Source organism: Coccidioides immitis (assembly GCF_000149335.2).
Source record: "Coccidioides immitis RS genomic scaffold supercont3.3, whole genome shotgun sequence".
Taxonomy (NCBI): Eukaryota; Fungi; Ascomycota; class Eurotiomycetes; order Onygenales; family Onygenaceae; genus Coccidioides; species Coccidioides immitis.
In genome coordinates, this window is record NW_004504308.1 from 3612338 (window position 1) to 3627649 (window position 15312).

The following is a 15312-nucleotide window of genomic DNA, read 5'->3' on the forward strand; positions in this document are numbered from 1 at the left end:
AATTTGGTAGCAAACTTTTTGGCGCGAGCTTCGCCGTTCTCCATCGTGCCGCTCTAGCAAACTATTTTTTCCCACCTTTATCCGGCTTCTGGAGGTTTCGTTCGTTAGTCCCATACTTTTCTGGGTGAACCATGGATCTAGACCGTTCAGCCGGCGCAAAGGCAAAAAAGCAGCGTTTCGACGGGCAATTGGGCGAAACCACATCATTGCGACGGCTGCTCCGGAGAAACACGATCTCAAGCCAAAGAGAAGACGCAGTTTCTGCTCTCTCTCTCTCTTTTCTGGCGAATTGCTCTCCTTCCCGTGCTGTCAGTCTGGCTGGTGGCCCAAAGACACAACATTTTTTTTTTTTTTTTTTTTTTTTTTTTTTTGCCAGGAAAAAAGAAATCTTGCGGAAGTTTAGATTGGCCTTGGCAAGAAGCTTGGCCTGACGGGGATCATCGACGGGGATTCTTTTTGCAGCTGGCGCCTCGGGGAATATTCTCTTTTTCTCCCTCTCACCTGCTACAGGATGGAGTAATAATAGCTGCACATCCCTGCTTTCACAATACCAGCAAGGAATCCGTCAAGGAAGAGAATTCTCCACACAAAGAGGCCCAAAACCTGGAAATATGCATTCCTCCTCCTCCGTCCACCATCAGGGTTTTCCTCTTTTTCTCCGCACGCGAAAGAGAACTGCGTCCATCGTGTTCGCTGCCCGGCCCTCCAGGGGGTTTCGTTCTCGGTGTCGCCAGCCCAATCGCCAACGACGACGATCGCCATCTTTCGGGTCCCTCTTGCCGGGACACGCCCCACCGTTTCAACCGTCCCATCGGATGTCGCAGGGAGAAGTCTCACAGTAGGGGATACCTTTTCTGTTCTCATCGCCTCGGGAGGCTCTGTGCCACTTCATTCATCCTGTTCCTTGGGGAAGTATTTTTTTTTTTTTTTCCCCTTTCTTTTTTATTAAAAAAGTACATGCATGCAAGAAAACGGGACTGTCTCTTCCTTTCTGATAATAGTCTCAGAGTGCATGCTAATATCTTCACTCCCACCGTTCCAGAAGATTCTCTTTTCTTCTTTTGCCTCAACAGGGCATTCTTTAATCGGCATATGATTCCGGATGAAGGGTGAGATGGTAGGTATCGACGAGAGATTGGACCTCGTACTCTGTATCAGCCCACCGATCTTGGGGGAACCCAGGTGGCTTCTCGCCGAGAAACGAGGCTGATCTGGACCTTCGATCGATGCGCTTACAGCCATTATCCTTTTTCTTTTCTTTTCTTTTCTTTTCTTTTCTTTTCTTTTCTTTTCTTTTCTTTTCTTTTCTTTTCCTTTGATTTTTCATTTGTTCTATTTTCGCCTCCTCGTGAACTCTGAAAAGATCGAGCCACGGTCCATAGACCTGAAGATGTTGCTCTAGCCCACCTGATTTTTCCTCACGTCTGCTACGCATGCAGCCTGACACTTCCGATGAAATAGTTTTGACAAATTGTTTTCGGTCTGTGGAGAGCCAATCGAGCTTCCTCGTCACTGCTGCTATACATTGTGGCACCTTATGCTCGCCTCTTTACCAGCATATCGTCCTCATTGGCGGCTGGCTGACTGGAGGAAGTTGCGTTTTCCAGATTCTGGAAGACTGCTCATCTGCCAGCCTGCAAATCATGCCAGGAAAGGAGGTCTGAACCCTCCGTCGGTACCGGATCTCTGGCGGACCTCATCGCTGCAAGGGATGAAACAGGTCCTACAGTTTACATACGTGCCACGTCCACACCGAGTCTTACTTCCTCTAAGGGAAAACATGATATTGCATGTTAATCACTACTCCGTACACAAACAAGAAGAAGAAAAGAAAGAGAAAGAAATCTCGAGAAGAAGAAAAGCCAATTTCAAGAAAGTCATTCCGAATATGTGCGGAAATACAAGTTGGGGTATCTTAATACAGTACAACATAAAAAGGGGGACAAAGAAGGAGAAGAAAAGTAAGGTAAAGTAAAAACATACATCAAAATGGGGGAAATGGAGAGAGTAAGTGTGAGTGAACAAAGGGGCCAAACAAAATTCATGCTATGATGCTGGCATAAAGTGGTGTCTGCCTTCACACCGGTAGCCTCCAGGAACCGCATTCCAGGCATATCCTGCTTCACATCGACCAGGGTGAGAGGAGACCCTCGTTTCCTGCTTTTCACGCTTCCTGCCTCTCTTCAAAAGCCTAGATAACCAGCGGCGTGCTCTAAGAACCAGGGTGTGGGTACCTGAATTTGTCTTCGTGTTGATTTTGGTCACACCAGTCTGTAATTGAACCTGGGTAGCCCGTCTTTTTCTTTGCTCCCATGTCGCTTCCACGGGAACCTGGTGCTCAGAGAGGCTCGCCTGATGTTCCAATTCCTCACTGTTGTGAAGGGACTGCGGCCTGGAAGAGGGCTCCTGTTTCTCGTGTTGCTCCACTTTTGGGGATTGTTGGCGCTGGAGAGCCCGGGGGATTGACACATGGGTCTCATCGCTGGATTGGGCGTCAGTATCGTTTGTGTGTTGGCTTCGGCGCTGGTTCGGGACTGGTTCGTCGTCGCGCTCTCGCTGCTTCGATTTGGATAGGCCTGGCTGGTGTTCGCGGTCCGGCTTGTGTTGCGTGTTGACGTTGACGTCGACATCGCAGGCTGTATCTCCTCCTGGAGTGCAGATCGCAGGATCGATCCTCGGTGGCGGCGGGGAAGCCTGAGTCTCTTCGAGTGTTGCTGGCTCCGGGTCGTTGTTCGCGTGGGGAGGTGAAATCGGGAGGGCGGTATTCCCATCGTCTCCAAGCTTCTTACATCGGTTTGTGCTCAGGGTGATCATATCCATGATGCAGGCCTCGACATGATCAGCTGAAAGAGTCCGGTCAGACGTTGTGTTATCAGCGGCGGATTCCAGGAAATTGCCCAATATTTGTGTCGCCAAATATTTCACGTCACGCGCGTTGCTCCAGCCGGGCAACGCTATCAAAGCTTTGAACAGTTTTCGCACATTGGAATGGCCTCTACTTTCACGAACTCGTAGGAAGTCCGATTCGGTAGTGATCCGATTGGCGTCCAGCTCTCGGAGAAGAATAGCCACGCAATCTTCAGGCGACAGCTCGTCGAACGCGATCTCCTCTTTAAATAGGCCAGAGAGGTCAGGACGATTGGACATCAGATTGCGTATGTCAGACTGGTACCCAGCGAGGATGACCACCATCTTTCCCGCATTCTCCTGCTGAGTGAGAAACCCAACCAGCTCATCAACCGCTTCCGCTGCGAACTGGCCCGAAGCCAGGCGGTGAACTTCGTCGATGAAGAGGACTTTGCCGCTGGCCAACTCGAGCAGTTTGCGGGTTTTAGGGGAGGTTTGTCCAACGTACTGGCCGATCAGGTCGCTCGCCGAGTGCTCGACAACTTCAGGGGCGGAGAGGAGCCCCATGTTGTAAAAGATACGGCCCATTTGACAAGCTGCGGTCGATTTACCGGTTCCTATTACAATATTGAGTCAGCCACAGCGTTCTCAAATTCCATCGCGGTTGGATATCGGTATACATACCGGCGGGCCCTGCGAAGACGAAGTTCGTAGGCACTAGGTCACGAGGCCTAAAGCCGTATTTCCGCGCACCAAGGCATCGCTTTTGATAATTTACAAACTTGTCAATTATGTTCTGGTGCACTTTTCCCGACAGCAAACGCTGACAATCTGTTGCTCCCCTCGAAATTCGATCCCAATCTGGGTCGAAATCTTGAGGCTGCAGATCATCATCGCAGGCCTGTTCATGAAGCGGCTTGGCCGACTGCCTCTGCTCGAAATTCATCTGAGCAGCAGCCAGACAGTTGTCGACATCTCCGGCGTTGCCAAAGTTTGGACGCATAAGAGCCCGCTCTAACACGTCTCGAGCGACTTCCCACGCTTCCGGTGTACAGGACAGATCCTTCTGCTCCATTTTTAGCTGCATAACTTGCAGCAGCTGGTTGATCGTGAAGTTTTGGAATCGAAATGGACGGTCAACACGAAAGCGTCGAGAGAGGCCTGGATTTGCGTTGTGGAACATATTGCGGATGCGATCCTCGTATCCTACGAAGATGATACAGCGATCTTCACCTGGAACCCCCTGGATGATGGAGACTAAAGTGTCGAGGACACCAGTCTTGAACTTGTCTTGCTCCTTGTTGGGATCACCAGGGTCCAACATGTACGCCTCGTCGATAACTAACACCCTCCCTACGGTGGCCTCGAGAATCTTTCTCGTTTTGGCTTCTGACTTTCCCAAGCATTCTCCGATAAAATCGGCTGGGTTCTTCACGATCACTGAGGCAGCAGGGTTAGACTGATAACGGTTGACGGTTAGAGGGCTGTTATGGAGACTTACAATCGCCTCGGGTGAGAAGGCCCAGGTCGTTCAGGATTTGCCCATAGAGTTTTGCAACGGTAGTTTTGCCTGTTCCAGGAGGTCCCAGGAAGAGCTGATTCAAAGGAAGCTGGAACGGCTTGATCTCTTTCAATTCTCTGCGGTAATTCTTCTGGATCATTCCCATCATTGTTCGCACATTCTTCTTGACGGTGTCTAAGCCGATAAGCTTTTGGAGTTCGTTCCATGCGTGGCTGCTCTGGAGGACATCGGAAGGGTCGGGCCCAATCACGTCTTCCTGCGTGAAAAAGTTGCAATCAGGCTCCTTCCCCTGAACTCTCAGCTTTTGAAGCCGCCTGGCCTGTCGAGACGATATCTGACCGATGAGATTCTCCACTGCTCTCGCATTTCCGAATCCTCTGTTGCCCCGAGACTGGGCGAGACGGCGGACGGCGATACGCATAGGTTTCCCATCCATCCCGCCGTCGACTCTCATATTTCCTCGGTATCCGACGTGGATGTTGTCGTAGAGAATCTCCCAGAGCTCGGCATCGGTGAAATCGGCAAAGTGCATAGTCCATGGGATTCGACTGGTAAGGCCTGGGTTGTGCTCAAAGAATGACTCCATCTCCTCTTTGTAACCTACAAATACCACCACCAGTTTGCCAATGTTGTCTTCCATAGCTTTTAGGAGAAAGTCCAGTGCTTGTTTTCCAAGAGCTTCAATGTACGCTGCAGTGAGCTGGTATGCCTCGTCTATGAACAAGACCCCCCCGTTGTGATTGAGTATGTCTTCAACTTCGTCCTGGGCTCCCTCTGCCCCTTTTACAGCGAGAGCAATTCCAGCTGTCTCTTTGAAATAACTTGAATTTATCACCCCAACGGAGTGCAAGAACTCGGCATACAGTCGTGCGAAGGTTGTTTTGCCTAGCATCGTGTCAGTGATGCGCTTCACCGAAACAAGGTAGGGGGAATCTATACCAGTTCCCGGATTTCCTTGGAAAACGACATTGAAACGCTCCCTATTCAAGCTACGTCCTTGGCTCTCACAAATGTCGACCTTGGACTTGATGTCCAAAAATTGCTGCTTGACCTCCTCCAACCCCTGGTAGCGCATCAGCCTATCTATCACCTCGTTTACTTCACCTCGGGCTGCTTTCCTTTTCTCCCATTCTTCAGCGGCTGGTGAAGGGCAGAATTGGAAAGGATTCTTGCAATAAGGCCGCGGCGGGACTGGTTCTTCAGGCTCGGACACCTCAGAGTCGGTGTCCCCTTCATCTGAATGCCCGCTGTGTGAGATTTCTGGGGGTGACTCGTCTGGGCTTGTATGAGCGTTCACCCCTAGAGCAAAAGGAGAAGACGAGGTGGCCTTGGAGAGCGAGAAGGTAATGTTGATCGAATTTCCATTAGGTCTTTGTATGGATTCGATATCCAATCGCGGTGTCTCGACTGGCTTCGATGTGTCTTCTATATCCTCTCTGCATGCATCATCGGAGAGACTGGAAGGGGCTGTGGAAACGGAGCTAGCAGAAGTGCTCGGTCGAGAGCTGGAAGTGGATGTGAAAGCAGGGTCGGGTGGCACTAGAAAGCCTGGAGGGTATTCTCGATCTGATATGTGAGGCATGACTGAGCGATGAGATCTGGTCGCGAGCGAAATTTCTTGTGAGTAGTATGCGGTAGGGGGTTAATATAGCTCTGAGCTCCTTTTCTAACTTTTTTTTTTTTTTTTTTTTCTTTTTTGTTCCCCTTTTCACTTTATCCTACTTTCTCTCGGGCAGTGCTCTTCATCGTCTTCAGCAATTTCTCGCCTTGAGGCTGGATTGGACAAGCTATGAATTTGCCACTTCGCCAAATTGGCCTCTTTTAGTATTACTTTGCTTGGGCGATGAAGATCACCGCCCAAGCCCCCTGAGTTTGCAGCAAAGCGGTGAGGGTCTCCAGCGTGGAGCAGCGTTTCCACTGCCACTGGGAATTAGGTACAGCCAGCAACTGTGCTTCAGAAGGACATGATTAGCCGCTATTCAAGTCGATGCGGGTGGAAGAGGGCAAAATGGGGCAGTATCGCGGGAGGTGATGTGTCGAAGCCTGGTACGGTGGAGTTAAAACTCATACAGATGAGGACTGCCCTTTAGCCATATCAATGTACGCGGAAAGGCTCTTAAGGGTTTATTCGTTTCACCTTCGATAGACTGCCTATCTCCTTCATGGCCATTCCTGTGGATCTCGTCGAACGAATGTGCGGCTCTGGCAACGGATAGCAACGAAACATAGCCATTTCGGGCGTTGGCTGTCTGCTTCGCCCCGAGTATAGACCGTGCGACACCTTGTTAGAGATAGCCAATCTCGTCAACAAGCCGTTTGGCACGGAATGGCCGAAAATTTGGGAGAGAAAGAGGCCCAATAGCGACCAGGGGTATATTGCTCATTTTCGCAAGGCGAACGAGAGTGGCTCGCCTTGAAGTCGCTGTCCAAGCCGATTCGCCCACGATCCCTGCTGGTATAACTAAACAAAAGCGCAGCGAGAAACAGCGTCGCGAGTATGACTGGACAATTTGGGTTGGCAACCCAACAGGTCCTGCATGACTTCGGGCACATAGATCCATACTTTCTCAGCCTCCGATACCGTACCGTTGGTCGCGATCGAACGGGATGGAGTATGGAGTAGTTAAATAAAGCGGAGAATTCTCCGCGCAACCCTTATAGTCCAACCAAACCTGCCCACCAGCTACCTATTTCAACGTTCACAATGAGCGATACTGCCGATTGGCTGTCAGCTGTGTCCTCTTTGACGGCAACCGCGATTGCAGTTGCGACCCTTTTTACCGTCTACATCGCCGCGGTGCAGCTCGCGTCCCAGAACCGAAGGTATCGGCTAGGCTTGTCCTGGCGCTCTCTGGGCCGATGGCAGGATAAAGTTGCCCAGTCGTCCTTTCTCGGGCTACAAAGGAGAGTCTATACACCCAGCGTCTCCGTGCCCTCACTTGTTCAGAATCGCGTCGTGCCATGCTTCACGTTTCCCAGAGGGATCCCCAAGGAGCCCGATCCCGATATCGAGAGCGCCAGCGGGCTGGTTCCGGCCGGTGCGAGTTGGGTAGGGTTAATGGAAGCACTCAGTCTGCGCCCTGATGATGATTTCCTTGAAATGCAGGATGCATCGGATTTGGTGAATGGAATCGTTGCTATGCACTGGAAAGGAAAGGACTTTGTCGCGGTTTGCTCCATGCTAGGCTTCCAATCTTACGAGAACCACCCAAGCTTCAGCTCACCTATGCCTCTCCCGATGCTTTGGCATGGACCACTGGGCTGGATGCAACTCCAGCCCAGTCCCCAGGGTTGCATCGCTCAATTTAGAAGCAGAGCAACACTATTTGAGCAAATCTCGGACGACCTTCATCGCTACTGGCGAAAGGAAACTTTCAGCTTGCCCAGTTCACCGTTTTTACTCCAAGCTCGACTTTGGGCCTCAATCGGGGGGCTTCTCCTACCGGATGGTAAAGCTCTCTACCTTGGAGGCGCAGATTTCCACAAACGACCCGTGGATATTGATGACGACCATGAATTCAGTCCTGCCGAGCTCCATCAATACCTGACCTCCGCAGATCTCTCCCCGGATGAACTAAGACGAGTCCTTCTAGGCAAGCAAGAAAATCGCGGCAGGGAGCTCCGTCGCGAGATCGAACGTTCAAAAGCGCCGTCAGCTCAGCGAGTCAGGGACGAACCAATTCCCGACTCGCGCACTGAGGCTTTGGAAAGTGGAGAACGCTCTTTTGAAGGCAAACAACAGGTGTTACGCCCTTGTCCCGGTTTGTTATCTGTTTGTGTACAGGGGGAAATTGCCTACAGTCGTGGCCTCGACATCAGAGATTGTCACGAATTCGACCGCAAGTTCGCCAGCACTGAGGATGTGGATCGTGCTCGATTCCCGTACAGTCTTGGGAAATTGCAGATGGATCGGGATACGCTGATGCTGATGAAGAGCGCTTTTCTTTACCTTGGACCTGATGGGTTCTACTTTGCTCCCTCATATCTTCTTTGCAGCGATGTGCGGGAAGTATATCGACACATTGAGGAGCAGTCAAATAAGTTGAAACGAATCTTCCCTATCACGAGCACTACCGCAACATCGGACCGAGATTATCTTTACCACGCCATGAAACTTTGCAACGATCTGCAACAAACCCGCAAAATGGCTAGAGCAACATACTCCGTTGAAGATATGCGACTACTGGCAAAGGCGTCGAACAATATTGCTCCGTTTATTTCCCCAGACAAAGCCGGGCACGGGAAAGACCCCACACCGGCCAAACCCGAAGATCTCATATGGGCCATGCTTGTCTGCCCAGAGCTTTCTTCCAACATAAGAGAATCACTCACGGAGATGAATCTACAAGCATTCTTGGATGCCAAGGTGGAGTGTGAGGATGGAGTTTTGACCTTACCGGACCTGAGCGGCTTAAGGCAAATGGGTACGAAATATAAAGTACCTCTGGTAGCTAATGGTGACTTCACGGGACAACAATTACTTGCCGCACTCATCGATATCTTCATCCGATACTTCTGGATTGACAAAGCATGGCCTACCGATGTGGCCGCTTACGACATGACCATGCCACAAACTGTGGCCATGTGCTGAACTATTCCATTTTCATTTGGATGCTATTATTAGTCTTGTAAGCCCCTGAGCGAGACTTTGTTTGGCGTCATGGGATTTGTACAATATTTTATGTTCTTTCTCTGGTAACGTTGCTACGCTTGGGATTTATATTTTCATTTCATGATGGGCTCAGGGGGTGGGACTTGCAAAGTGACTGTTTATGGCAAGATAGAGATCTGTATATGAGCAATTCGTGCTTCTCCACGCGGCTGTTCACCTTTCGCTTTTTACGAAATGTTTCCACATTTTCTTTTTTGATAGAGATTGACCTCTGCATCCAATCCCTCGAGTGACCGTGTATAAGCGTCGGCCACGCTCTCAGCGGTTCAAGTGGTCCGATATCGGCTTACTTCCCCGCCTCGCATCAGGGAATATCACGAGTTAAAGCCCTCCTCACTGTCTTCGCTAATCAAGAGCAAAATGGAAAAGATCATTAAAAGGGCATAGAGTTCCTGTCATCGGTGTTCGCACTTTTTTATCACCCTTTGCTTTCAGAGCTAGAAGCACGATCCCGAGCGGAGCGGACGCCAAGACCCCACCCGGCGGAAACCGCAGACCCCGTACGAAAGTACACCAGAATGGTAGCTCTCACACAACTGAGCGGAGCGGAAACTGATCACTGGTCCGCCGAGGTAACACCTTTCCTTACGCCGGGTTCCATCGTTCCCAAAAAAAAAAAAAAAGAAAATAATAATAATCATACGCTGATCGTAAAATGGTTTCAAAATCTAGGCTTACCATACCTCCGCGTCTTTCGTCCCCCTTTTGACCCAGAAGGTCTTGGCTTACATTGATCCCCATTCAACGGATCAGGTATTGGATATTGGCTGTGGCGATGGCAAATTCACGGCGAAATATATGGACCGAGTGAGCCATGTGTTGGGCTTAGACGCTTCAAAGGGGATGATCGAAGCAGCGAAGAGCGATTTTGGGCAGGCTAATGCCGAATTCAGGGTGGTTGACTGTAGATATTTGGATAAAGAGTTGCAGGAAGGAAGGGTTGGAGTGGCCCGGTGGGACAAGGTGTGAGTGTCAATCATCATTCCCCCGTTGTGTGAAACTACATGAGTCTACTTTGTACGTGCGGCGAGGAGTTTTGACACTGTAGGCAGGGTATCCAACGCCGCCCTGCACTGGATCCTAAAAGACCCAACAACCCGTGTTTCAGTGCTGAGAGCAATATACACGTGCCTCAAGCCAGGCGGCTTGTTCGTTTTTGAAATGGGCGGCCACGGAAACGTCCCTGAAGTCCATAGTGCTCTAATAGCCGCTCTTGTCCACCATGGCGTGTCCTTCAGTGCAGCTCGCGAGGGGATTCCGTGGTTCTTCGCATCGGAGCCATGGATGAGAGAGACGCTGGAAGAGATTGGTTTCAGAGTAGACAAGTTGGAAGTTGAGTATCGACCCACGAAATTAACGACGGATGAGAAGGGCGGCATGCAGGGCTGGTTAAGACTGATGGGTGCTTCAGCCTTAGAAATGCTAGATGAAGAGAAGAGGGAAAGGGTAGTTAAGGAGGTATGTGAGACTTTGGAATCGGTGATTACGAGGGAAGATGGGAGTCAATGGCTCGGGTATGTAAGGTTAAGAGGAGTGGCAGTAAAAAGCGAACAGTAATGCCAGCAGTACTACTATAAGGACAATAGACCGCGGGTTCAATCATATTTAGTGAATATCTATTTCGCCCAAGTTGGATTTGGGCAACTTGAATGTTCTCTCATTCTTAGTCCGCCCTCCGTAGGCTCCTAGGACTTGGGGCAGGTCTGACAATGGAGACAAAACAGCCCAGGTGAGACGACACCCCATCCACACAGAAAGCCGTATCCCCAGCTCCCGTTGGCAAAACCTTGACTTTCGTCCAGCCAGCACAGTGCACGTACTATTACGCACGCGCCGTATTGGAAGGACGAGATCAAAGGCGTTCCCGCGGAAAGGGAATATGGATTGCTACGCGGACAAGGCCTCGTTTAGCCCTGCTGTTTTATCAATTTTGCGCTTTCCTTGGGGATGGAACCCCAAGGGACTTGTGATCTTCCAACCATGGGGATGCGAGGCTGGAAGACGTATTCAATTCTGTTCTTGAGCAGCGCGCGGGATGTCTTACGTGATCGAAACCTAGCAAAGTTAGATCCAGCGGGGACACAGGTACAGCAAAGCTTTGAAACCGAATGGAATACTCAGAAAGTGGCGAAAAGGAAAGGCGGAACATTCTGAGGTGGGATATTGTGTATAAATACATGTCTATATTCAAAAGAGACAATACACCCAAAAAAAGAAAAAAGACAAGAAAAGAAATCTTAAATAGCGCCGAAACAATGCAGGGGTAATAGTATACATTAGCAAGTGCAGTAATAACAGTGTAAGATCGCACAGTGGAATGCATGTGAGGAAAATCGGGATTCTTTATGCATCCACTGAGGCAGTATCTTGGGCCAGGGCGGCTGATTCCGCGTCGTTGCCCATGGACATATTTCTCACGTCCCACCCATCGAGGTTGGATGCATTATCCTTATTTCCAAGTAAGCAGAATACACGCTCAGTCCCTTCAATGAGGTACTTCTGAGCAACTCTGTTCACATCTTGAGCAGTGACATCCAAGACCTGCTCTCGCCAGCGCTGGTCCATGTCCTGAGTAACTCCCGTCAGGAAATAGCGCTGTCCTTCCTCATCAACGCTCATAGGAGCATCCAGAGATTGGAAGATCCCAAGCTTGGCCTCGTCTAATTCTCTTTGTATCCAGGTGCGATCACGTGCAAAAACACCACTGTTGTTGAAAACCTTGAAAGTGTTCATCGGGTTCGGATCCCGATAGCTGGAGAAGCTGAAAAGACCTTGGATGGGGCCATTAGAAGCTCCGGCACCGTAAGCGCCGCCCTTTTCTCGAATTTCAGGGTGAAGATATTTGTGCGTTAAGAGCTGCGATAGAACGCTCAACGGAGCGCTATCAGGGCCAGTAAACGGGGTGGTCCGGAGTGCAAGGCCAGAGTACGATACCTGGAATGGAAGATCGTAAAGGATCTTGCTTGACGAAGGACTGAAGCTAGTTGCACCGCTGGTGGTGGGTGGAGCGATGGCCTTGGGGAGTCGGCTTAGCCAGCGTTGTAGAATAGCTTCGTTCTCGCCCGAACTACCTGACTCGCAAACAACGCGGATACGGAGTTTAGGAGATTTGGAAATGGCGAAAGATTGAATTAAACGTAGCTTCTCGATGAGTTGCCGAAGTTTCTCCGGGGAATTTTCGGCGTCGCGGAGGAGGTCGGCGACAGCTTGGATCTGAGACAGTCCAGCTTTCTGCTCCTGCACCCAGAAATTTTTGGATAGACCTGCTGCTGCGGCATTGACTGCAAAGCGGTGACCTGAACCTGCAACTGCATCTAGGGCGCCGTTGGTATTGGAGCGAAGCAGCTCCTGAACCATCTTTGGTGCAGCTTCACTCGAGAAATCGGCCTCAGTGACAAGTGTTGTGATGATTTCAAGCATGTCAGGCACGTTTTTATCCATGGCATAGCCTGTGAATTGTAGGCCTTCTGTAAAATTGCCTAGGACCAACGGCGATGAGACAGAGAAGGTCGAAGAGGAAACACCGCCAGTCTTCAGCTTGATCAAGTCTTCCCATTGCTCCATAGTCCTTTGAGCAGTCCCAAGACGCATTACTGCCTCGTTGAATAGCGGTAACAACAATCTCAATTCGTCCGGAATGTCAGAATATACGTTCAACGCTTGGATATAAGAGAGACCATTGGTAGGTGCTTCTCGCCAAACCACCTCAACATCATCAATCTTCGATTCTCTCACCGGTTTCCGCTCCATCTCCCTTGGAATGTCTTTGATATGAAGAGTTGGCAAACAGCTGACGTCGGCATTTTGAGCTGATTCCTGAACCTTCAGTAACTCAAGCTCCTCCTTCTTGAGTTGCTCGATGGCCGCGTCCGCCGAACCGAATTTAGCGGCTAACTCGGCCATCTTTGCTTCTTTGCGAGCCATCTCCTTCTCGGCTAATGCCTGGTTGTACGTTGGAGAACCGTTCATTGTAAACGTCAAGCATTCATCGTTCATGAAGTACTTTTTCATCAAGTTTTCCAAGTATCCCGTCTTTCCCCAGCGTTTTTCAAACTCACTGATGATGTCGTTCCACGCGAGCTCTCTGGTGGGATTGAATCCGTTGAACCACGCGGAAAGTGTCTTCTCCATAACTCCCAGCCCAAAGTTGGCGGTTTTATGTCTCAACGCAAGCTCCAACTGATGTAGATAGCCCGAGACTTTCTCCCTGTTCAAGCCGGTTTCCATGCATTCTTTGAATACCTGTTCAACCCGCTGTTTGACGGCCGGGACATCGCTCTCCGACACCCCATTAAGCCCAACAGAAAAGATGGGTATCCTGCCGGAAGTGTCAAGACCGGTATTGGGCGTGAAGGATGAGCCAAGCCCGCTTTCAATCAATGCCCTGTACATCGGGGAGCCATATCCATCCAGGAGCAGGGAGGAAAGAATCCCGAGGGAGAAGACTTCGACTTCGTCTGTGGAATCGCCTGCACGCCAGGAGACTGAAGATTTGCATTGCTTGTCTTCGCTTGTAAACGGATCCATGGGTCCCTCGACAGTGAAGTTCAGAGGTCCGGCACTTAAATCCCTGGGAAGCTTGACGTCTAGTTTCGAAGACTTCTTCTGGAAGCCATCCAAGATGGCTCCTATCTGTTTTAAATGGTCGGCAAGAGGCATATCTCCATAAGTGAATACTTTCGCATTACTGGGATGGTAATTCTGTTTGGAGAAGCTGACGAGTTGCTTGTGAGTCAGGTCAGTGATGTATTCTGGATCGCCACCAGAGTTGTTTATAGCCGGGAAGATATGCTCCTTGAATTTGATATAATAGAGATAGTTTGCGTCCGTGATCTGTCCCTTCATTTCATTGTAGACCACACCTTTGAAGACTATATCGTCACCGGGAGCAGCCTCATCCGGGCTCTTTCCAGACTGTTCTGCAGCTCTGGGGTTCTCGGGGCCCAATCGCCACCCTTCCTGCCTGAAGTCTTCTTCCTTGAGGAGCGGATGGAGGGTAGCATCGAGGTACACCGAAAGGAGATTTTGAAAGTCTTTCTTGTTGGTGGTGGCAAAAGGATAAGTGGTATGGTCGGAGGACGTGAACGCGTTCATGAAATTGGAAAGAGAGCGAGGGAGCATTTTGAAAAAGGGGTCGCGGACGGGATATCTGCTCAGAATTGTAAGTTATATCCGCGCCGGGGGATGGTGGCCCAGAGTAGGGATCACGAATGCAGAAAACTGACTTTTCACTCCCGCAGAGGGTGGTGTGCTCGAGTATGTGAGGCACACCAGTTGCATCTGGCGGATTCGTCTTGAACCCGACGCCGAATACGTTATTCTTGTCATCTCTTGCGACATGCAGGTAATCAGCATCGGTATTGTCATGCTTTAGTCGAACTGCAGTTAGATGGAGCTCTGGGACATGCTTCTTCTCTTGGACGGTGAATCCATGGAGCTTCTCTCCAATAGAAGGGTAAGCGTTCAGATCGGTCACCGTAGACGCTGCTCTGAGGCCCTGGAGAGCAGGAAATCGCCGGAGATTGGTCGTGTTTCGAAAACCCAGGCTGAGGGACGTCGAGGTCCCATGCCTCAGTGCCCGACTCGAGGATCGAAGCATGGCCAAACCTTTGTGGAGTTGCTGTGTCTCTCGAACGACTTGATGCCTGCAGCGATATCCTGGCCACCACGCGGCCAGGCAGAAAACCCCTGATTCAGCTCCAGTCCAATCTCGCTGGCTGGACGGCAGAGAGCTGTGGGCAGGCTTTGAGATATTTAAAGACCAGTTTTTCTTCCCTGAAGCTGTGTGTTGAAATGCTGGGTTTTTGATGTGAGAAAAGTGAGGCCAAGCAAATTGCTGGTGAGAAACGGCGCTAGTTGGCGTGCCGCAGCCAATAAGCGCAGGCTCCCCTCTTGCTTTCTCTTCGCCGAACTCTCTTGTGTGTGTGTCTCTCTCTCTTCTCTCTTCTCTTCCTCACTAACTCTGCTCCCAGCTTTTGCTTCAAGAGGGCACACACATTGCCGCCCCCCCCTGTGGTTCTCCTGGTGCTACTGCCGCCCTTCACACTCCAACACAAAGGGGCTTCAGACCTGTCGGACTGTCTTCTCTTCCATCTCAACTTCCACCGCAGCTGTTTTTCCGAAGTCGTGGTCCTATTTGTCAACCTTTACATCTTCTTGGTACCGGGAAAACTCTGTATGACGGCCGACTTGGCTAAACGAATTTAAGGGCTCTTGAAACTATCGCAGAGCGTTTTTGGAATTGGCTTCGAGGAAGCGTTAACATCTATTT

General features: G+C 50.3%; 5 protein-coding genes across 5 annotated transcripts; 3 read left to right on the forward strand and 2 right to left on the reverse strand.

Moving 5' to 3' along the window:
- The first annotated feature begins 800 nt into the window (after positions 1 to 800).
- CIMG_13325 (uncharacterized protein) lies at positions 801 to 2534 on the forward strand. Its single transcript, XM_004445130.1, has 3 exons — positions 801 to 838; positions 1043 to 2136; positions 2204 to 2534. The coding sequence occupies exon 2, from the start codon at positions 1538 to 1540 to the stop codon at positions 1973 to 1975; it is 438 nt and encodes a 145-aa protein (XP_004445187.1). The 5' UTR covers positions 801 to 838; positions 1043 to 1537; the 3' UTR covers positions 1976 to 2136; positions 2204 to 2534.
- On the reverse strand, positions 1770 to 5951 carry CIMG_11981 (uncharacterized protein; the record flags this gene model as incomplete). The annotated part of the gene is made up of 3 exons (XM_001240415.2): positions 1770 to 3464; positions 3532 to 4287; positions 4349 to 5951. The coding sequence occupies 3 exons, from the start codon at positions 5949 to 5951 to the stop codon at positions 2047 to 2049; spliced, it is 3777 nt and encodes a 1258-aa protein (XP_001240416.2). The 3' UTR covers positions 1770 to 2046.
- A 1122-nt stretch (positions 5952 to 7073) lies between these two features.
- CIMG_07578 (uncharacterized protein) lies at positions 7074 to 9185 on the forward strand (the record flags this gene model as incomplete). Its single annotated transcript, XM_001240414.2, has 1 exon — positions 7074 to 9185. The coding sequence occupies one exon, from the start codon at positions 7074 to 7076 to the stop codon at positions 8958 to 8960; it is 1887 nt and encodes a 628-aa protein (XP_001240415.1). The 3' UTR covers positions 8961 to 9185.
- A 206-nt stretch (positions 9186 to 9391) lies between these two features.
- Positions 9392 to 11096, forward strand: CIMG_07577 (uncharacterized protein). The gene is made up of 3 exons (XM_001240413.2): positions 9392 to 9613; positions 9714 to 10006; positions 10094 to 11096. Exons 1-3 carry the CDS (start codon positions 9560 to 9562, stop codon positions 10596 to 10598), a joined length of 852 nt encoding a protein of 283 aa, XP_001240414.2. The 5' UTR covers positions 9392 to 9559; the 3' UTR covers positions 10599 to 11096.
- A 79-nt stretch (positions 11097 to 11175) lies between these two features.
- CIMG_07576 (mitochondrial presequence protease) lies at positions 11176 to 14835 on the reverse strand. Its single transcript, XM_001240412.2, has 2 exons — positions 14267 to 14835; positions 11176 to 14190 (listed from the first exon to the last, which is right to left on the reverse strand). Exons 1-2 carry the CDS (start codon positions 14638 to 14640, stop codon positions 11385 to 11387), a joined length of 3180 nt encoding a protein of 1059 aa, XP_001240413.1. The 5' UTR covers positions 14641 to 14835; the 3' UTR covers positions 11176 to 11384.
- Between the last annotated feature and the right edge of the window lie 477 nt (positions 14836 to 15312).